Below are 23,924 nucleotides of genomic sequence, written 5' to 3'. Positions count from 1 at the left end.
TAGCGGGATAAATACTGGGGTTATTAACTCAAACGAAGCAGATGGCACATCTACATAACTATATCTACCATTTGTGTAAGTTTCATCCACATCCAGCAAAGATTTCATGCCAAAAGTGCATGGAAACGCTTTGGCAGAAAAAAGAAAAAAAAAAGAAAAAAAAAGGAAAAAAAGAAAAAAACAGAGTGAAATCAAGATGTGTCCCCTTCAGGGAAGGGGACCCATAATAATCAGGAAATACCATTCACACAGAAATCCTTCACTTCAAAAAAGGTAAAAGGTTAAAAGGGTGAAAATGGAAAAATCAACAGAACTAATAATCATATATTAAATACAGTTCAAAGCACTCTTTCTGAACTAAATAGATGAATAAAAAGCATTCCTACATGAAACTAGAAGGGTGGCTTAGCACATATTGCCCTTGCACATAATATTTCCTATGCTTATTTTGTATTGGGTCCCATATTAGCCATCGTCTTTTATAACCTTAGTTGTTCCTGTAGGCAAAAACTCATGGGTCCCCACACATGCAAAGTTGTAGATAATGCATTTCAATAGATAATAATCAGTAAGTTTGGTATTAAGAAGACAAACACAGTGATTGGTACTGTGCATATTTAAATATGCTATATGGAGTAAAAACTATTTAAATTAAAAAACTCATTTTAGGGGGCTAGTAGGATAACTAATTGAGGTTCCACACACACAAACTTAAAAGTAGGAAACCACAATGACTTAATCAATAGTACTGCAAAATTTCACTCCAATCTGCCAACATTTAAAATTTCAACCACTAGAGGTGTTTTGAGCAACAACCCTTAATGTTTCTGACGTCAAAGGGCTGTTAACAACCCCCGAACTGCAATGGCTCAATAACGATAATTGGCATACTTTACAAGCTATCCAAATTTTAGCCAATTCTGACATTGTTTACAAACTCACCCCTTTTAGGGGGCTAGCGGGGTAAATACTAGGGTTATCCGGACAAACAAAGTGGGATGCACATCTACATAACTATATCTACCATCTGTATAAGTTTCAGCCACATCCATCAAGCATTTGATAGAAAAACGAGTCGGACAAACTTCGGGAGAAAAAAACATTTTAGGGGGCTAGCGGGGTAAATACTGGGGTTATCAACAAAAACAAAGTGGGATGCACATCTACATAACTACATCTACCATCTGTATAAGTTTCAGCCACATCCATCAAGCATTTGATGGCAAAACGAGTCAGACAAACTTCGGGGGAAAAAAACGTTTTAGGGGGCTAGCGGGGTAAATACTGGGGTTATCAACAAAAACAAAGTGGGATGCACATCTACATAACTACATCTACCATCTGTGTAAATTTCAGCCAAATCCATCAAACATTTGATAGAAAAACGAATCAGACAAACTTCGGGGAAAAAATACCTATTTTAGGGGGCTAGCGGGGTAAATACTGGGGTTATCAACAAAAACAAAGTGGGATGCACATCTACCATCTGTGTAAATTTCAGCCAAATTCATCAAACATTTGATGGAAAAACGAGTCGGACAAACTTCCGGGAAAAAATACCCATTTTAGGGGGCTAGCGGGGTAAATACTGGGGTTATCAACAAAAACAAAGTGGGATGCACATCTACATAACTACATCTACCATCTGTGTAAATTTCATCCAAATCCATCAAGGATTTGATAGAAAAACGAGTCGGACAAACTTTGGGTAGAAGAAAAAAAAAGAAAAAAAACAAAACATTTTGAGTAAAATCAATATGTGTCCCCTTCAGGGGAGGGGACCCATAATGAAACTAAATTTGTAAGAGAAATATGGTCAAACCAAATTACACACATATATTTTGTTCATTTATACTGTATGTTAGATTTGAGCAAATAATACATACCTTTTTAATTGAAATTTCATTTTCAGCATTTTTTTTCTCACGTCTTCGCCTGAAGCAAACAAAATGTTGTTTAAATATATAATTTTTTTAATAGCGAATAAAGCTTACTGTGGGTCTGTGAGGAAACAAACATGTGTCAATGGACTATGCCAGCAAGGCATTTATCATTTTTCCCCACATATATTAGAGCAGTGTTTTTCAACCTTTTTTGAGCCACAGAACACTTGTTGCATTAAAATAGTTTTGCGGAACACCAAACGAAAATTTGATGCAATGAAACAACAAGGCTCAGGGTGACACCAAAACGCTAAATCGAGGGAACGGCTAAATTGCACATCACGCAATCAATAAAACGGATAAAAACGCTCATATGACACTATTGAAGTTGGGGGGAGGTTTTATGAAAACGTAACATCAAAACTTGTATAGTACCTAAATAAAATATTCGCCTAGCACTGGCTCTTCCTTGATTCATCGTTTTCTATACGCAAACAATTTTGCTGAACGCCAGAATGGGGTTTAAATGTTCAATACTAATTACACTTACCGTCAACAGTTTACCCACGATTCAGCTAGTTTATTATTAGACAACGATTATCATTACAAAACAATAAATGAAGCCAATCACTACAGAACATTCAAACTGGTGGTGGCGGATAAATACTTTGATAAAAAAGGCCATTTCATCTCACTGTATTGAACTAGTGAATTTCGACCGGTGTTCGCAATGAAACAGTAGTCAAATCATAGACGTCCAAAACATCAAAATCCTACATCTAAACCAGCAAATTTCTCGCGGAACACCTGGCAATCTTTCACGGATCACCGGTTGAAAATCACTGTATTAGAGCAAAAAATAAAACGAGATACATATGGCATGGAGCTTTACAAAGACTAACTGTAATACAGCTAATCAAAATTTCTGCTGCAGTAACCCCTTGATAACACCCAAGACTATGTACTAAAATTGGCATGAGTTTATGTTATTGGTGCTGGTGGTTCAGGGCCTAAATTGAGTGGAGAACTACTTCCATAGGCGACCCAACCAATTGGTCAGGCAACCCACAGGTTGGGAACGGCTGCTGTAATATATGATACTTGTTTGATCGCAACACAGTAAATACCTACCCAACTTGCAGTTATGTGCTCCAGTGATTTCATTGTGTATATATCTTATTCATGGATAAGCTCGTCTTACACAAATACAATGTTTTTACATGAATACAATGGACAAAAGACCATTAAAAACCTTTGTGTGTAATACATAAAGTGTGTTTATTACCACAAGAAACATGACAGGTAAAATCCAATTGTTTGATAGCAATGTGCACAAACTCAAATGATATATATTTAACTAGAAGGGTGGCTTAGCACATTTTGCCCTTGCACATACACTACAACCTATTTTTTTCACTTATTTTATGTTGGGTCCCATATCACTCACTGTCATTTATAAACTTAAGTTGTTTGCAAGCAAAACATGCAAAGTTGCAAATAATTTGCATTTGAAGAGATAACTAGAAGGGTGGCTTAGCACATATTGCCCTTGCATATACACTATAACCTATTTTAAAACATAAATATATTTCCTATGCTTATTTTACATTGGGTCCCATATTAGTCACCGTCTTTTATAACTTTAGTCGTTTCTGCAGGCAAAAACTCATGGGTCCCCACACATGCAAAGTTGAAAATAATGCATTTCAAGAGATAACCATGCAAAAGTCGGGTGTTGTAAGGTAAAACACAGTGATCGGCACTGGGCTTAAATAATAATACTATGTAGAATACAAACTATAAAATTAGATTCACCCCAGATATTGGTTAAAGTATGTCCTATTTAACGTTTTAAAAAAACTGACCCATTTTAGGGGGCTAGTAGGGCAACTAATTGGGTTCGACACACAAACTAAAAAATATATAAAAAACACAATGACTCAATCAATAGTACTGCAAAATTTCAGCCCAATCCGCCAATGTTTAAAATTTCGACCACTAGAGGTGTTTTGAGCAACAACCGTTACTGTTTCTGACGTCATAGGGCTGTTAACAAGCCCCTAACTGCCATGGCGCAAAAACGACCACCAAGAAAACCACCAACGAGCAACAAACAACTGGTTGCCCTTGTAACACTATTGCTCCAAAGAAATCTTTCGTTTGTGGTGCCCAGTACCATACAAATACGTTTTACACTTTAGGGGCTTGTGGGGTAAATGTTAGGACTACAGGGTTGAACACAACAATTGACACCTATAAATGGCATACTATACAAGAAATCCAAATTTCAGCCAATTCTGACACTGTTTAAAAACTCACCCATTTTAGGGGGCTAGCGGGGTAAATACTGGGGTTATCAACAAAAACAAAGTGGGATGCACATCTACATGAATATATCTACCATCTGTGTAAATTTCAGCCAAATCCATCAAACATTTGATGGAAAAACGAGTCGGACAAACTTCGGGGAAAAAGTACCCATTTTAGGGGGCTAGCGGGGTAAATACTGGGGTTATCAACAAAAACAAAGTGGGATGCACATCTACATAACTACATCTACCATCTGTTTAAATTTCAGCCACATTCATCAAACATTTGATGGAAAAACGAGTCGGACAAACTTCGGGGAAAAAATACCCATTTTAGGGGGCTAACGGGGTAAATACTGGGGTTATCAACAAAAACAAAGTAGGATGCACATCTACATAACTACATCTACCATCTGTGTAAATTTCATCCAAATCCATCAAACATTTGATGGAAAAACGAGTCGGACAAACTTTGGGGAGAAAAAAAAAGAAAAAAAAATAAAAAAAACACAATTTGAGTAAAATCAATATGTGTCCCCTTCAGGGAAGGGGACCCATAATTATGAGAAAGTTTGGTGTTGTAAGATTAAATAGAATGAGTAGTATTCTGCAAAAATAAACATACGGAGTGCAAACTATCCAATTTTAAACCAATTCACACATTTTTAAAGGTTGTCCTATTTTATGTTCTATTTGGAAAAAAAATAAACTTTTTTAAACTTAACAATTTACCCCTATAAATGACAACAAATACAAGCTGTCTAAATTTCATCCAATTCAGGCATTGTTCAAAAAACTCACCCATTTTGGGGGCCTAGTAGTGTAACTGTTGGGGTTGTACCTGCAAACTAAAAAAATGCCAAACCACAATGGCCCAATCAACAGTCCTGTAAAATTTTGTCCTAATCGGCTATTGTTTAAAACTTTGACCACTGGAGGTGTTTTAAGCAAAAATGACGTCATTAGGCTGTTAACATACCCATGCCACCACATATTCAAAACAGACCACAAACAAAAGTAACATATGTCGTCCCGCTGTCTTTATAGTACTATTACACCACAGAAACGAATGGTTTGTGGTGCAAAGCAACATACAAAAACGTTTTACACTTTGGGGGCTAGCAAGGTAAATATTGGGGTAATCCAGACAAATGAAGCAGATGACACATCTACATTCATGGAAGGGGGCCCATATTTACCTTTTGTTGGTGACAAAAGGGCAATGATAGTACTAAACTAGAAGGGTGGCATAGTACATTTTGCAATTGCACATACATTATGACCTATTTTTTGACATTGCTATATTCCTTATGATTATATCAAATTGGGTACCATTTTAGTCAATTTTTTTTACAATCTTTGTTTCCGCAGGCAGCGACTCATGGGTGTCCACACATGTAAAGTTGTAAAGCATTTTAGGAGAAATCCATAGGGAAGTTTAGTGTTTCAACGGCAAACACAATCATGCTATGTGAAGTACAATCTACCAAAATCTCATGCAACTCAAACATTGTTTTTAAGGACAGATGGGATGAATGGTAAGAAATTAGGGATGTTCAAAGTAGAATAACTAGGTATTCTAGAACAGTTGTTTCAAATCTAGAATATCAAATCCAATTCTTATACTATTTTTAACTGTGCAGTCATTAACCTTGGCAACAAAGAAAGTAGACCAGTTTAATACATTATAAAACTTATTTTTCATTTAAAATGTAAAAAACAACCAACCAACACAAAGAAAATCACTGGAAAAAATCTTTTGTTACCAACGGCGCAAGCACACATTTATATCGATTCCAATTACCCGATGTAAAATGGATTCAAATCCAAATTCAAATTACTTTGAAAATCCCTATAAAAACACAACAGTTGACATCATAAAATGGAATATTGGGAAAATGTGTCATTAAAGTTGGACTTCATTTAAAAAAATTACCCATTTTATGGGGCCAGTGGAGTAAATGTCAGGGCTACACCGTTAAACTCACAAGTCCACACCTTGAACCATCAAATTTAACATACTGTCAAAATTGTACTGCTAAACTGTCCAAATTCACTTAAAAAAAGAGTGAGGATTATATCTAGGTTACAAAAGATGGATGGACATCACCACTCATTGATGACTGCCACAGTGATGTAATGTTTTTGTGCGCAGTTTGCATAGAATCACCATATGTGCCTCAAAAAGTGCGACAAATCTATAAGTTCAGCATACCATTCACCTACCTGTTTTGGTCGCAGGCTAAACCAAGCATGTTTTTATGCTAACAGTAACGGCAGATGTTTGCCTAATCCCTTTATTTGTCGCTACTTGTGTTAATGCTTTAGTGCAGGGGTGGGCAACTGCTGGCATGCAAGGTGGTTTTTCATGACACTCCAACTGATTTGAATGTTTATATTAAAGTAACAATTTAACCAGTTACACAACTTGTTTATAGGTTTTACCATGCTATTGTCCTAAAATTTGACCTTACATGCTCGAAACACTCTGCTTTCTCTATATTACTGATACCTGCTGGCACGAACAACTACTATTTAGAAAAACGTGGGCATGCGACGTCATTAACACATGAAAATAACAAGTTTAGTGTTTTATTACTATTTAAACTAGAAGAGTGGCTTTCTGATATACTTCCATTTTATATATTCTATACGATATTTACCAATTTACTATACACATCATTTGATCTACACATATGATTGTTTTTGTAAACAAAAACTAATGGGTCCCCACATGCGTGTTTGTGCGGATTTACAGTAAACAAATGTTGCAGTGATTTTTAGATTCTTAAGGACAAATCTTTAGAAAGCATCAACCCAACAATAAAAAAAAATGTTCGTATTCTTTTTGCACTATGTAATTACAAAAACATTTAAAAAAACGTAACAAATACTTTAATTTAATCTCTTGCTTTGACCCAGATATTGTCATAACAAATTGTTTTTCATTTAACTTTGTTTCACAAAACGAGTACCATTGACCTGTAGTAACCTCTCAGGGTGCACACGCCAAACGACTGTTTGACCTTTTGACACCGTTTTCAATAGCACGCCGTCCTTGAAGTTAAACAATACCGTTAAGCCTAATTTATACATGCCTTGAGTATTGATTCCTAAATTGATTGTAAAAAAAAAACGCTACGTTATGACGAAAGAAAGTTCTGAACTGTGTTTGTAATACCTACTAGTTGACCTTAAGTAACCCGTGATCATGCGGCGGCCAACCTGACAACGAGCATTTAAAAAAACATTTATTTTGCAAAAAAGTCAAGTTTATTTTTTTCATCTTTACTTTGATTAACAAAGTTTTGCTTGACATATACAAAACCGAAGCACGCTTATTAGGTTTAAATCATGTCATAGGTGTAAAACCTTTGCCAAAACTAAAAATGTGAGTGATAACTTAATAAAACGACATAGCATTGCTGTGCAAAACAGCTGATTTCTAATCACCGAAACGACGTCTCGTAAAACGTCTGTCCGACGTCAAGCTGAGCCCTCCCGCTATCGTAAACCGGTGAGTTACTCTCTTGGTACTTCTGCCTACAGTGTCTTTCTTGACCAAACGAGCGTTAGACACATTTACGTTTCGGGGGCCTGTGGGTGAACCGCTGGGTCATTCGGGGTCAAACTTCTGGAGGATCAAGTTCAGATTGATAACTAACATATGTACAAATTTGAATAAATTTGAAGAACTCCTTCTTTACCGCACAAGCAATAAAAACCAGCGTTAAAAATTTTAGGTTTCGGAGGCCTGTGGGTAAACCGCTGGGTAATTCGGGGTTAAACTTCAGGAGGATCAAGTTTGGATTAATAACTAACATATGTACAAATTTGAATAAATTTGAAGCACTTTTTCTTTACCAAACGAGCGTTACAAACCAGCGTTGAAAATTTTACGTTTCGGGGGCCTGTGGGTGAACCACTGGGTAATTCGGGGTCAAACTTCTGGAGGATCAAGGTTGGATTAATAACTAACATATGTCCGAATTTGAATAAATTTGAAGCATTCTTTCTTTACCAAACGAGCGTTACAAACCAGCGTTAAAAAATTTACGTTTCGGGGGCCTGTGGGTGAGCTGCTGGGTAATTCGGGGTCAAACTTCTGGAGGATCAAGGTTGGATTAATAACTAACATATGTCCGAATTTGAATAAATTTGAAGCACTCTTTCTTTACCAAACGAGCGTTACAAACCAGCGTTAGACAGAAAAAAGAAAAAAAAAATACGGACAAAAACAATATGTGTCCCCTTCCCTGAAAAAATAGTAAAAATACAAACCACATTCAATAAGATTGCAAGACAAAATGCAAGTAGATCACACATAACACATGTTCTGTTGCTTTATATAACTATGACACTACAGATATTTTTCAATCATGATGCCTTGCAGCGAATCAGACATTTTACAACTGGGGGGGCTTGTAAGGTAAACTGGGGCTATGGCGTCAAATGATACAGATGGCATATCTACATGACTATCTGTACTATCTGTGAAAGTTTCATTCAAATCCTGGTATAGAAGCATGGACAAACTTCAGGGGGAGAAAAAAACAAAAATAAACAACCAAATTAAGTAAATTCAACATGTGTATCCTTAGTAAAGAGGAGCCATAGTTAAAGAAATAGAATCATAATCATATTTTTTAATATACCTGTGTTTTTCTTGGCGTCTCTTTTGTTTTTCTTCATCACCTACATCATTAGCTGCAATACTTCTATAGTCAGTATCTCCAGCAAAATCACTGTTGTCATTTTCTGGACAAAACATAATTGACAACATAACTGACAGGTACATTCAGTTTAACATGTAAAAACTAATTCATTGGTTAACAGCGCATTTGTGGATGATTGCATAATTTGCAACAGGTGGATCAAACAAAAAAAACAACAACTAGAAGGGTGACTTAGCACATTTTTGTCATTGCACATTTTTGTCATTGCACATACACTATAACCTATTTTAAAACATAAAAAATACAATACATAAAAAATTAAAATTTCCTATGCTTATTTTATATTGGGTCCCATATTAGCCACCATCCTTAATAACCTTAGTTGTTTCTGCAGGCAAAAACTCATCGGTCCCCACAAATGCAAAGTTAAAACTAGAAAGGTAGCTTTCTGATATACTTCCATATATTCTATATCCACAGGTGCCCACTTATGGGGAGGCAGGGTGGCGCCACCTCCCCGGGTATCTGAGTCACTGATTACATCATAAACAAACAAATTTACAAAAAAATGCACATACAGTTTTGCATTAACTCTGTTACTACTACACAGTCAACGACTGTCTAGTTTGAACAGAAAAACCCTTCTAAAAATCAAACAATGCATATTGTTCTGTCACAAACGTATACTTCAAGTGTTATATGCAATGAGCCATTGGATTAATTATTAGGGGTCACCAAACCTACAGCCTGCGAGGTCATTTCAGCCAGCCAGCCCGCGACCTATTTTGTTTGTTTGCCACATTGTATTGATAACTTTGTTATAATAAAAAACTAGAAGGGTGGCTTAGCACATATTGCCCTTGCACATACACTATAGCATATTTTGAAACATTAATATATTTCCTACACTTATTTATATTGGGTCCTATATTAGCCATCGTCTTTTATAACCTTGGTTGTTTCTGCAAGCAAAAACTCATGGGTCCCCACACATGCAAAGTTGTAGATAATGCATTTCAATAGATAACAATGAGTAAGTAGGATAACTAATTGAGGTTCAACACACACAAACTTAAACGAAGGAAACCACAATGACTCCATCAATAGTACTGCAAAATTTCAGTCCAATCTGCCAACGTTTAAAATTTCAACCACTAGAGGTGTTTTGAGCAACAACTGTTAATGTTTCTGACGTCAAAGGACTGTTAACAACCCCCGAACTGCAATGACGCAATAACGATAATTGGCATACTTTACAAGCTATCCAAATTTTAGCCAATTCTGACATTGTTTATAAACTCACCCCTTTTAGGGGGCTAGTGGGGTAAATACTAGGGTTATCCGGACAAACAAAGTGGGATGCACATCTACATAACTATATCTACCATCTGTATAAGTTTCAGCCACATCCATCAAGCATTTGATGGCAAAACGAGTCAGACAAACTTCGGGGAAAAAAACATTTTAGGGGGCTAGCAGGGTAAATACTGGGGTTATCAACAAAAACAAAGTGGGATGCACATCTACATAACTACATCTACCGTCTGTGTAAATTTCAGCTGAATCCATCAAACATTTGATAGAAAAACGGGTCGGACAAATTTCGGGGGAAAATACCCATTTTAGGGGGCTAGCGGGGTAAATACTGGGGTTATCAACAAAAACAAAGTGGGATGCACATCTACATAACTACATCTACCATCTGTGTAAATTTCATCCAAATCCATCAAACATTTGATGGAAAAACGAGTCGGACAAACTTCCGGGAAAAAATACCCATTTTAGGGGGCTAGCGGGGTAAATACTGGGGTTATGAACAAAAACAAAGTGGGATGCACATCTACATAACTACATCTACCATCTGTGTAAAATTCATCCAAATCCATCAAGGATTTGATGGAAAAACGAGTCGGACAAACTTTGGGGAGAAGAAAAATAAAAGAAGAAAAAAACAGAAAAACAAACAAACATTTTGAGTAAAATCAATATGTGTCCCCTTCAGGGAAGGGGACCCATAATTAATCTACTACTTACAAAAGTTTCCTGTCATGACATGTAGAATTGATATTATCTACTTTCATAGCATTGCAACGCCCAGGATTGATCCAAAGCCAGTTCACAGACAAGACAACAAATGTTAATTGTGCGCCAACAGTTGCCTTTTTTGTGATACTAACATGATGCTAACCATATCTTGGCGCATCTATAAAAATTGCCTTGTGGGCTAAGTTTGGAAAGACGGCACTAGGTCATGTAAACTATTCAGCTCGCTCGAATAATTATTATTATTATCCGGCCGTTAGCGAAAAAAGTTTGGTGTGACCCCTGGATTAAATCATGCAAGAAGTGTTTAAAAAAACTTGGTCAGCAACATCAACACAAATTCAACATAATATCATTTTAACTTTAAAAAAGAAGTAACCAAAATTTTTTTCAGGGTGAGCAGGATGACATGAAAATGACATTTGACAGCCACATAGCTTGCAAGCCCTAAAACAGTGCCGCTTCGTTCCGTAATTGTGGCTTACAAAGTGCTTTTGCAGGACCAGCAGGAGCTACAAAGTTATTAAGAGCCAGATAGTGCTACTATTCATTAGTTTCTTTACAGAGTTATAAAATTCTACCCCCCCCCCCCTGATTTAAGCAAGTGAGTGCCTATGTTATACCCTAATTACCAATTTACTAAACACATCATTTGATAGACACATACGATTGTTATTGCAAACAAAAACGAATGGGTCCGCGTTTGTGTGTATGTGTCGATTTACGGAAAATAAATGTTCCGTTTTTTTTTTGGGATTCTTAAGGACAAATTATTAGAAAGCATTAACACAACTCTAAAAATGTTTTGTCTGTATTTTCTTTGCATCATTGTTGTCATATAATTACAAAAACAGTGAAAAGAACTAAAAAAGTACTTTCAGTTTAATCTCTTGCTTTGACCTCAAGAGATATTGTCGTCCAAGGTCAGTTTTTAAACACAAATTTTCCCAGATAGCCTTTACAGTTGTATTAAAGACACTATAAATTACAAAGCCATTTGCTACAAAGTTATACATAACAAACTTTTTTCCCTTAACTTTTTTTCGCAAAACGAGTACCATTGACCTGTAGGAATCTCTCACTGTGCACCTAACGACCATTTAAATACCTTTTGACATTGTTTTTAATAGCCTGCAGTTAGTGTTCAACAATACCGTTTGGTCTCATTTATCCATGACTTAAGTATGGATTCTTGATTTGATCAAAAACAGTAAAGCTTCGTTATGCCCCCCAAAAAACTGGACTGTGTGTGTTTTTATGCAGTAAAACGCCCTGATCGTACACTCACTTGGGACTTGTGTCCGACTGACAGTGTACGCATATTATGAGCTGTGAAGGTAACCATTTAGCCAATTAGGGCAAAATTCGAACAAACAGGTAAATACTAAACAAGTAACGCACTGCAAACAATTGTTTAAAATTTCAGCACATTAAGGCTAGTATTTACTCAGTACAGCAGTTTTAAAAATTGTCTGTTTTGGGGACCTGTGGGTGAAACGCTGGGTCATTCGGGGTCAAACTTCAGAAGGATCAAATTTGGATTAATAACGAACATCTGTGTTAGTTTAATTACTCTTTCTTGACCAAACGCGTGTAACAAACCAGTGTTAGACAGAAAAAAGGACAATATGAGTCCCCTTCATGGAAGGGGACCCATAATAATGCATTTCGACAGATAACCATGATAAAGTTCGGTTTTATAACGGCAAAATACAGTAAACAGTACTAAAAGCATACTATGGAAATCAGATTCAATTTATACATAGTTTGACATTTGTCCTATTTAATGTTCTATTCTAAAGGAAAGAAGGGATAAACGGCAGCAAAATAAATTAAAACACAACAATTGACACCTATCAATAGCAAATTCTACAAGCAGGGAAAACCATTCACCGATTTTTAGAGGGCTAGTTGTTAAATGTTAGAGATATGGGGTAAAACATAGCAATCAAGATCTATGAATAGCAAATTCTACAAGCTAAATAGATTTCATTCAAATTAAACATTATTAAAAAAATCACCAAATGTACGGGGCTAGATGGGTAAATGTGTGGGCATAAGGGTTGACAATTGACACCTATAAATGGCAAAATCTACAAGTTATTCAAAGTTCAGCCAATCTTGACATTGTTTGAAAACTAACTCATTTAGTGGGCTAGTGGGGAAACTGATGGGTTCTTTTCCCATATGATACCACAATGACCCGCACAATTTGACCCGATCGACCAATGTTTAAAACTTTGACAGCTAGATGCGTTTTGAGCAACAACCATTACTGATTCTGACATAACAGACTGTTGACAAACCCCCAACTGCCAGGGTGCAAAAAAAAACCTACCAAACAATGCTATATTCACCCTAAGCCCCAATATTCACCCTAACTTTTACACCACTGAGCTTGTTTTATCGCTACGGTGGTGCGAGTTTGCAGCCGCGCGATCTTGTTATCGCTGTTTTACATGTGTGTGTTTTGCATTTTGTCGCTTTAAAAGAAATTTGTCTTGCAAGTTATGTCATTATCCTGATGAAGGCGTCTTGTATAGGACGTCGAAACGTCGATTGTTCACAATAAAACTGCTGGATGAGCAATACTTGGTCATACATTATGCCTGGCAGCAATAGCTTATTTAAGCTTTCATAATTGTGCTAATTTCTCTGTGTCTTTATTTTGTTTTTTAGCAGTTGTGAATAATATGTTTTATAGTGTATTAGAGTGATTTTTAATCGGTGTTCTATGGGACACTAGTGCTCCGTGAAAGATCATCAGGTTCTGCTAATAATTTATTAATTTGCCTAGTGTTCCACGGAACACCTGTCAAAATTTACTGGTTTAACGATGGGTGTAAAAGTTTTTCTTTTATGGGCTTCCAAGTAATTATCTGCTTTCAACATTTATTGTTGTGTAATATTAGGATTACAATTGCTTTGGAGTTCTGCAAGATCATTTAATGCATGAAGTGTTACGCACCTCCCAAAAGGTTAAAAAACGCCGGTGTATTTGAACTGGCATGCTCTTATTGTTGTCAAGATTAAGGCTTGCACAACCAAAATGATATCAGAATTGGATTCGATATTCTAGATTCAAAACAAATATTCTAGAATACCCAGCTATTTGTACATCCTAATGATGGTGCATCTCTTTGAGATAATGGCTCTTGTTATAACACAACAGTAAAAAGAACATTTCAGGCCTATTTAATCCAAGCAAAACTTTTTAAAAGCGGGGTCCGGACCCCAAACCAAAAAAAGCCAAAGGACTTATCATTCCTACTTTCATCACTTTGATGATTGGGCATTGTACTTGCAACTAAGCCCCGCTTTCTACTTTTTGGTTCACGATGCCTTTTGGATTTCATGATCGTTATAAGTGTACTCTCCAAACTTTCATCAGTCTGAAAAAATAAAAAAGGTATTTTGACTATATAGCCAATGCAGACATTTACCTACCCTAGGGTTACCATATCTGGGTGAGCAAAATTCTGAAAGGCTTTAATAAATATCTTAGGGGACACCAAACATGTTTATATCGCATGTTGTTACATATTACCAATCTCAAAAGATTTATTTCGAAAAAAAATAGAAGAGTGGCTTTCTGATATACTTCCATTTTATATATTCTATACGATATTTACCAATTTACTATACACATCATTTGATCTACACATATGATTGTTTTTGTAAAAAAATATTAATGGGTGCCCATATGCGTGTTTGTGCGGATTTACGGTAAACAAATTTTGCGGTGATTTTTAGATTTTTAAGGACAATTTTTTAGCCAACAATAAAAAAAATTGTTCGTATTCTTTTTTCACTATTATTGTCATGTAATTACAAAAACACTAAAAAAAACGTAACAAATACTTTAATTTAATCTCTTGCTTTGACCCAGGCATTTTACGCTAAATTTCAACATTCAGTAGCAGAGTTGTAATAAAAGATTCTTAGAATTTAAATTGTCAAAGATTAAAAATGTCAGTTACTTTTTTTTCTTTCGATGGCTGATGATCCTTGCTTGTCTTGTTGGAGGACAATGTCAGGGCTTTTTCTTGTTCTAAAAGATCATCAATTCCTGCTACAGTAGCTGGAACACTGGGCCCAACATCATGTTTTCTACATGCAATAAGAAAAGTTTCATAAAATAACTTAAGTATGTTAGAGCCACACTGGAATGGTCTTGTAAGATCAGTGCTCTACTACTTGTTCAATTTCACTCTGGTTATAAAACTGCGTGGAACTTCATTAAATAGTGTAAAACAGGTAAGGCTACACAAAAACACGCATATTCACTAAACACCCTCAGCACATAAATATAGTTAGACCTCAGTGAAATATTTCAATACAATGCATTGCTATTAAGATGTTCAAAACAAACCAAAACAGGTAGCCTTCCTAAATTTGTAACATGTATATATTCTATATCCTATATAATGAATCAATCAATAGTACTGCAAAATTTCAGCCCAATCCGCCAATGTTTAAAATTTCGACCACTAGAGGTGTTTAGAGCAACAACCGTCAATGTTTCTGACGTCATAGGGCTGTTAACAAGCCCCTAACTGCCATGGCGACACCTATAAATGGCATACTATACAAGAAATCCAAATTTCAGCCAATTCTGACACTGTTTAAAAACTCACCCATTTTAGGGGGCTAGCAGGGTAAATACTGGGGTTATCAACAAAAACAAAGTGGGATGTACATCTACATGAATATATCTACCATCTGTGTAAATTTCAGCCAAATCCATCAAACATTTGATGGAAAATCGAGTCGGACAAACTTTGGGTAAAAACACTCATTTTAGGGGGCTAGCGGGGTAAATACTGGGGTTATCAACAAAAACAAAGTGGGATGCACATCTACATACCTATATCTACCATCTGTGTAAATTTCAGCCAAATCCATCAAACATTTAACGGAAAAACGAGTCAGACAAACTTCGGGGGAAAAATACCTATTTTAGGGGGCTAGCGGGGTAAATACTAGGGTTATCAACAAAAACAAAGTGGGATGCACATCTACATAACTATATCTACCATCTGTGTAAATTTCAGCCAAATCCATCAAACATTTGATGGAAAAACGAGTCGGACCAACTTTGGGAAGAAAAAAAAGGGAAGGGGACCCATAATAATTAAAGCTTGGTGAGTTTATCAGCTACATGGAGCTGTACTACGTCTAAAAAGTTAAACTTTGAAGCGTTTACTCACCACATTTTTTATTGCATAAACATAGTCATTAGCATCAAATGCTAACTGGTAATATAACCGGTATTGAATATTCTACTATGAACAACCCTAATTACTATGTTACATAGTTTGGTTGTTTTTACTTGAGATTTGCTCAGAGTGTTGGAGAAGGTAAACTACACAACATAACAATATAATCATTCTTGTTTAAATTCAGAATAAGGGCTTTGTGTCTCGTTCAGGGCCTGTAATAAAGGTAAAGTTGCACATAAAAGATACACAAACCCTTTTTTATTTACCTGAATGAACCATCTGTAGTGGTAAGTGGTGATCTGCTGCTAGGTTCTACAAACAAACATTTCTCTGAAATCTATTGTTTGTAAATGCATTGCATTACATAAAAGTAACTAACATTTTAGTTTTATTGCAGTCAAATAGTGCTATTATACCTGAAGTGCTATTATAACCCAAGTTGGGAACTTCTGTTCCTGCTGGATAGGATGTAACTGTTGTTTCTCCATTGCTGTCAATTCTGACGATTTCAGTTTTTATTATTTCACCAGTTTTGGCATTCTTCACTAATCGGCGAATTACCTGAGCAAAACAATGAAACAAACTATACACGGATTTTCCATTTTAATATATATATATTTAATAATATATTTTTGTAAAAAATATAGGTGCGACCAATCCGCTCGACATAAGTGCAAATCGCCACCAAGTCGAAACAAAATTGAAAGTTTTCGGCTATTGCAAGTACTGTATTTTCCGGCTAATAAGCCGATTTTCAGGACCTTACGTTTTTGACCTAATTTTCTGGGGTCGGCTTATTGGGCGGATATAACGTATTTATTCGAGTATAATGCACAACATTTTATACTAATTTTCTGTAAAAAACTAGAATGGTGGCTTTCTGATATACTTCCATTTTATATATTCTATATGTTATTTACCAATTTATCTATATGTTATTTACCAAACTATACATATCATTCGATCTACACATATGATTGTTTTTGTAAACAAAAACAAATGGGTCCCCACACGCGTGTTTGTGCAGATTTACGGTAAACAAATGTTGTGTCGACTTTTAGATCTAGGGCAAAAATTTAGAAAAATTAAGGACAAATTTTTAGAAAGCATTAACCCAACAATAAAAATTTTTTGTTCGTATTCAGGTTTCAAACACACTCTTTTTCTAGAAAGTTGTAACAGTTGTGTTACAGACACTTTAAATTTCAAAAGCAATTTGCTACAAGCACGGGCGCCCACTTATGGCGCCGCCTCCCCGGGTATCTGTGTCGCTGACTACGCCATAAACAAGTTTTGCGTTAATTTATGCACATACAGTTTTGTAGTAACTCTGTACTACTGCACAGTCAAAGACTGTCTCGTTTGAACAGACAAACCTTTCTGAAAAATCAAACAACCGATATTGTTACGTCACAAACGTATACTTGAAGTGTTACATGCAGGGTTGCCATACCGTCCTTATTTCTAAGATTTGTCCTTATTTTAAAGGGTAATGTCTTAGAAAAAGTTTTTGTCCTTATTTCTAAGAACTGTCCTCGTGTTTGACGAGTCCTTATTTTGTCTTATTTTTAACAATTACAAGTCAAATCCCTCCTAAAAGTAAACCTAGACCTGGGCTGTCGTGAGATGCACTACGTGTTTTCTACGAACAAGGAGTTGAAACAGATTGTTCCTGGCAAAAAATATGACATGTGGTATGTCGAAGCTCGTATAAATGCAAAGATTTGTTCAAAAACGTTTATTTCGTTTGATATGAAAGTCCAATTGTTCGTGTGTCCATATTTCGAGTTCCATGTCGATGGCAACCCTGGTTATATGCAATGAGCCATTGGATAAAAACATGCAAGAAGTGTTTGCTAAAACTCGGTCAGCAACATCGACACAAATTGACATCGTTTACAAAGGGGGTAGCTTTTAGTTTTTTTCAGGGTGAGCCGCATAACATGAAAATGACATTAGACGACCACATAGCTTACAAGCACAAACGCAGCGCCGTTCCGCAATTGTGGTCTACAAAGCGGTTTTGTGGGACCAGCAGGAGCAATATTATTAAGAGATAGCGCTACTGCCGAACAATAAAATTATGTGGCATAAACCACTAACTTCTCATTTATGTCATCACAATTAACAAAGAAAGGCACCTGTATACGCACAGTAACGAAAGCATTGATACTTTAAGTCTTGTATGTGATGTAACAAACTGTTTTTGGATCATTTTTATGCGTCCTGTGAAGTGTAAAACTAGGTAAACTTAAGACCACATGTTGTTGTGGGAACACTTTCGTAGCAAATTAACTTTCAACGGTTAACTCGTTGTTTTCCAAGGTATATATTTAGAACAAATACCTTCGCGGGCTTTACTTTGGTAATTCCTCATTTAAAAAAAACTAAACATAAATGCGTTACATGCAATTTGCTGTGTAAATAGAAAACATGGTTGAAACCAACCAAACGACCTAGAAACGTAAGAAAAGATTATTATATTGGCTTTTTAGACGCATGTGCGCCTTGTTGCGGAAAAATAAAACATGCTTTGCAATAATTGTTGCGGGGAAAGAAAAAATGTATTACTGTATAGTTGGGTCGGCATCAGCTGCTAATGTTATGTATACAAGTACAGAAACACTGCAAAGGGTGTAACTTGCGACGTTAGGTGACGTCCAGGCTGAAAATATTTTCGTCTTTACCGAGTTATAAAATTCTGCCTCCCCGCCGATTTTAGCAAGTGGGCGCCTATGGCTACAAGTGTATACATAACAAATTGTTTTTCATTTAACTTTGTTTCACAAAACGAGTACCATTGACCTGTAGTAACCTCTCAGGGTGCACACGCCAAACGACTGTTTGACCTTTCGACACCATTTACGATTGCATGCCATCCTTAGTGTTCAACAATACCGTTTAACCTAATTCATGCATGCCTTGAGTATTGATTGATTGCAAAAAAACGCTACGTTATGACAAAAGAAAGTTCTGAACTGTGTTTGTAATACCTACTAGTTGACCTTAAGTAACCCGTGGTCATGCGGCGGCCAACCTGACAACGAGCATTTAAAAAAACATTTATCTTGCAAAAATGTCAAGTTTATTTTTTCATATTTATTTTGATTAACAAAGTTTTGCTTGACATATACGAAACCGAAGCACGCTTATTAGGTTTAAATCACGTCATAGGTGTGCAACCTTAGCCAAAACTGAAATTGTGAGTGATAACTTAATAAAACGAAATAGCATTGCTGTGCAAAACAGCTGATTCCTAATCACCGATACGATGTCTCGTAAAACGTCTATCCGACGTCAAGCTGAGCCCTCCTGCTATCGTAAACCAGTGAGTTACTCTCTTGGGACTTCTGCCCACAGTGTCTTTCTTGACCAAACGAGTGTTAGACACATTTACATTTCGGGGGCCTGTGGGTGAACCGCTGGGTAATTCGGGGTCAAACTTCTGGAGGATCAAGTTAGGATTATTAACTAACATATGTCCAAATTTGAATAAATTTGAAGCACTCTTTCTTTACCAAACGAGTGTTACAAACCAGCGTTAGACAGAAAAAAGAAGAAAGAAAAAAAAAATACTGACAAAAACAATATGTGGCCCCTTCAAGGAAGGGGACCCATAATTAAGGGTGTGCGTTATAGATGCGAATTGTAGTGGAAATGTGCTATTGCCACTGTGGTTCTATCGAAAACGGGTGCATGCGCATGTGCACGCACATACCAATTCGAGACAGTTTCATGAGCGCACACGCACATGCAGCCGCTCAGCGTGCATTGGATTTTCCCGCTTTGTTGACATATTTTGATTATATTAAACCCTACAAAAAATAGGAAGTTATCTATGCAAAAAAGCTAGGGAACGGGCCTTTTAAATCCCTAGATTTTCAGTGCGACTTATGTGCGAGTCAACTCTAAATTAAACTTTTTTAACACAAAACTAATATTGCGACCTATCGGCGAGTATATACGGTATATATATATACATTTGTATCACACACAAATTTAAATGGCTTAACTGTATGTGGATTGTGAATCCCAAATCATAGCCTATCATTTGTTGGGAAAACTAGAAGGGTGGCTTAGCACATATTGCCCCTGCATATACACTATAACCTATTTTAAAACATAAATATATTTCCTATGCTTATTTTGTATTGGGTCCCATATTAGTCACCGTCTTTTATAACTTTAGTCGTTTCTGCTGGCAGAAACTCATGGGTCCCCACACATGCAAAGTTGAAAATAATGCAATTCAAGAGATAACCATGAGAAAGTCGGGTGTTGTAAGGTAAAACACAGTGACCGGCACTGGGCTTAAATAATAATGCTATGTAGAATACGAACTATAAAATTAGATTCACCCCAGATATTGTTTGAAGTATAGTCAAATGGGGTAAAAAAAATTTTTGCTGAAGTTGGGGTAAAAAAAAACAATACCCTCACAGCTAAACCAAAAATTTTTTTTAAATGCTTTCTTTTTCATAGGATGTATTTGTTCTCTCCCTAAAAAATAAGCCATAAACCATTTTCAGATTTTTGTTTCTAGGCAATGTTCTACAGGTTGAAACAACAGTAGTAAAATTCGTATGTTAAAAAGTCTTCAACAACCTTTAGAAACTTTCCTGCAGATTTTTTATTACAAGTTTGGTGTCAATGACCTTTGTTGTGTGTTGTGTCATAACTATGACCTATTAAACAAAAAAAACTCCACTTGGCTAGCTTCTAAATTTTTTCAGATATCTTGTTGTTCGTTTTTACCCCAAACGGTTCTATAGGAATGGGGTAATAAAAAACTATGTATTTTTTGCACCCCAAAAATTTTTTTTGCCCAAACATTTTTATTTGTCACCTGGAAGTTTAGAAAATAAAAAAGAAAGCCTATAAAACATGTACTTAAACCAAAGTTGTATAAAATTGCTTTGGGGGTCCAGTTTTGAAGGAATTTTTGCCAAAAAGTATACCTGCATGGCTAAAAGTACAAATTGGGATCCAGGCCTAAAGAAAAATGCTACAAAGTAAGAAAAAGAGGTTATCAAATCATTATGTGGCAATTCAAGCAGTTTGGGGTAGAAAATTAAACTTTATTTCAATAAGGTTTTAGGTTACATGACCGGTCAGCAAGTGGGTGAGCTCTATTTAAACCTAGTTGCACACCAACAAAAGACCAGTAAATGACAAAAAAGACCAAATCAAAGGCAATAAATGCAGTGCAATAAAGGTACAAAGCCATGGAAAGTCTTAGCACCAATTTCAAAGTGTTTTATTAATTTACAAACACTTTACTAACTGCTGTAAGTTTGGTTTGTAAAATTTCGAAAACGAAGAATTTTATGTGGCTCGTGTTTTTTTGGCTTATTTATTGTAACAGAGTTATTAATGAAATTTCTGTCTTATCTTTGACTTTAAGATGGTTTATTAAGTTCATATAATTGAATTGAAGTTCCAACTGCCACTTAATTTTTTTTTTATATGGTCCTTATGTCCACTTGTTTTTTTTTTACCCCGACATTGTTTTTTTTGTTCCTTTTTCGGGTTAAAAAAGAACAACAGTTTTTGTCGAATATTTTTTTTGTTTTTTAGTAAAATCAAAAACTTGTCACATAACTATAAAAGTAGTCCTATCAGCTTTGTTGGAAAGAAAAATTGACCTTTTGTTGCCTAAAATAAAAGTTTGGCAACAAAGTTTCCAAAAATTGTTTTTTTTACCCCACTTGACTTGTCCTATTTAACGTTTTAAAAAACTGACACATTTTAGGGGGCTAGTAGGGTAACTAATTGGGTTCAACACACAAATTAAAAAATATATAAAAACCGCAATGACTCAATCAATAGTACTGCAAAATTTCAGCCCAATCCGCCAATGTTTAAAATTTTGACCACTAGAGGAGTTTTAAGCAACAACCGTTAATGTTTCTGACGTCATAGGGCTGTTGACAAGCCCCTACCTGCCATGGCGCAAAAACGACCACCAAGCAACTCACCAACGAGCAACATACAACTGGTTGCCCTTGTAACACTATTGCGCCAAAGAAATCTATCGTTTGTGGTGCCCAGTAACATACAAATATGTTTTACACTTTAGGGGCTTGTGGGGTAAATGTTAGGACTACAGGGTTGAACACAACAATCGACACCAATAAATGGCATACTATACAAGAAATCCAAATTTCAGCCAATTCTGACACTGTTTAAAAACATTTTAGGGGGCTAGCGGGGTAAATACTGGGGTTATCAACAAAAACAAAGTGGGATGCACATCTACATAACTATATCTACCATCTGTGTAAATTTCAGCCAAATCCATCAAACATTTGATGGAAAAACGAGTCGGACAAACTTTGGGGAAAAAATACTCATTTTAGGGGGCTAGCGGGGTAAATACTGGGGTTATCAACAAAAACAAAGTGGGATGCACATCTACATAACTATATCTACAATCTGTGTAAATTTCAGCCAAATTCATGAAACATTTGATGGAAAAACGAGTCGGACAAACTTTGGGAAGAAAAAAAAATAAGAAAAAACAAACAAACAATTTGAGTAAAATCAATATGTGTCCCCTTCAGGGAAGGGGACCCATAATTATCAGTTACGAGTCCTATCAGTCAAGTCTCAAGTCAAGTCAGTAGGGGTTCGAGTCCCAAGTCAAGTAAAGTCAGAAGGGGCTCGAGTCTCAAGTCGAGTCAAGTGAAATGAGGTTCGAGTCTCAAGTCGAGTCAAGTCATTAGCGGTTCGAGTCAAGGCAAGTCCCAAAAATTTTTGCAAGGAAAGGTTAGTGGTATGGATATTTATTCTATCTGAATGGTTTAAGAATGGTGACTTTTTTACCTTTCCCCTTTAACTGCGGCGGGCGCATTTATGCGCCCCGACACATGCCTGGTTCTAATCAGCAATAAAAATCGTATTAGTGCGGATATTTTTTGCAACTGGGGTGCATTTGAAAGCTTATGCATATTAGCTTCAATTTATTCGACAAAAAAGGATATGTTAGTATTTGAAAAAAATTAATTACACTAAGGAGAAAGTCAAAATTTAGAAAAAACGTGTTTTTTTTTCTGATTTATGTTTTGCAGCCATTTTTTGTTATTTTATGCTTGGTTGATTAACACACAGCTGTTTGGAGTTTGTTTCAGGGCTCTGTAAGGGCGTTATGGCGATATTTGTTTACAATTTGATGTGTGTTCAGCTGAATTGGGCTTGAAAGTGGGTAGTTTTGGGCAGTAAATTTGCCTTGGTTTGCTTCAATATACTGCTGCATCAGTCAGTTTAGCTTTACTATTCGTGGTGACAGCAGTAATTTATCAAGAAAACAACTGTTGTAGAAGCATTTTGACTTAGGAAGTTTGTGGTTGCTGACCACTATTTTGATTATATCTGGCCCTCAACTGCATTTACATTGTCAAATGGTAGGATTTCTCCTCATGAATGGACAACAAATACCGAAGAATCAGTGCAAAGTACCTTGGAAATGCTTGGAATTGTGTTTTTTCTGCTAACTTCTGTGAACTGTGTTTCAAACTTGCACATGTTGTGGTGTAATGATACATAATAAACATCCCATGTACAAACACTTGTAAATGAATTATGTGTGTACAGGTATTTAGTAAACGTTTGAATAAGTCCGTAAATTGTCAAGATTGCCAAAAATTATTATTGAAAACAAGTTTCATACCCTCAAAAACATTAATTTTATGCTTTACTACAGAAAAATAAGAAACTAAAATTGATCATTATGACGCCATGAGCTAATTAATGACGTTATCGAAAAAACACACATCAAGTTTTGTAAGAAAT

The 23,924-nt window shown here is 36.0% G+C and overlaps 1 protein-coding gene across 2 annotated transcripts in view; it reads right to left on the bottom strand.

Annotated features, from left to right (window-relative positions):
* LOC145233003 (uncharacterized) overlaps nucleotides 1–23,924 on the bottom strand; it is an 82,708-nt gene that overhangs the window by 53,064 nt on the left and 5,720 nt on the right. For both annotated transcript variants that reach the window (XM_080097666.1, XM_080097667.1), the window contains exons 4-9: nucleotides 16,550–16,694; nucleotides 16,400–16,445; nucleotides 14,892–15,021; nucleotides 14,183–14,303; nucleotides 8,848–8,950; nucleotides 1,887–1,935 (exon numbers count right to left, since the gene is read on the bottom strand). In XM_080097666.1, coding sequence (XP_079953792.1) covers nucleotides 1,887–1,935; nucleotides 8,848–8,950; nucleotides 14,183–14,303; nucleotides 14,892–15,021; nucleotides 16,400–16,445; nucleotides 16,550–16,694 — 594 coding nt within the window. The remainder of the gene's footprint in view (nucleotides 1–1,886; nucleotides 1,936–8,847; nucleotides 8,951–14,182; nucleotides 14,304–14,891; nucleotides 15,022–16,399; nucleotides 16,446–16,549; nucleotides 16,695–23,924) is intronic.

This window comes from Phallusia mammillata, chromosome 6, assembly GCF_965637545.1.
Source record: "Phallusia mammillata chromosome 6, kaPhaMamm4.hap1.1, whole genome shotgun sequence".
In the NCBI taxonomy this organism is placed as follows: Eukaryota; Metazoa; Chordata; class Ascidiacea; order Phlebobranchia; family Ascidiidae; genus Phallusia; species Phallusia mammillata.
The sequence above is the reverse complement of the archived record's forward strand: the minus strand, read 5'-3'. Positions and strand labels throughout refer to the sequence as shown.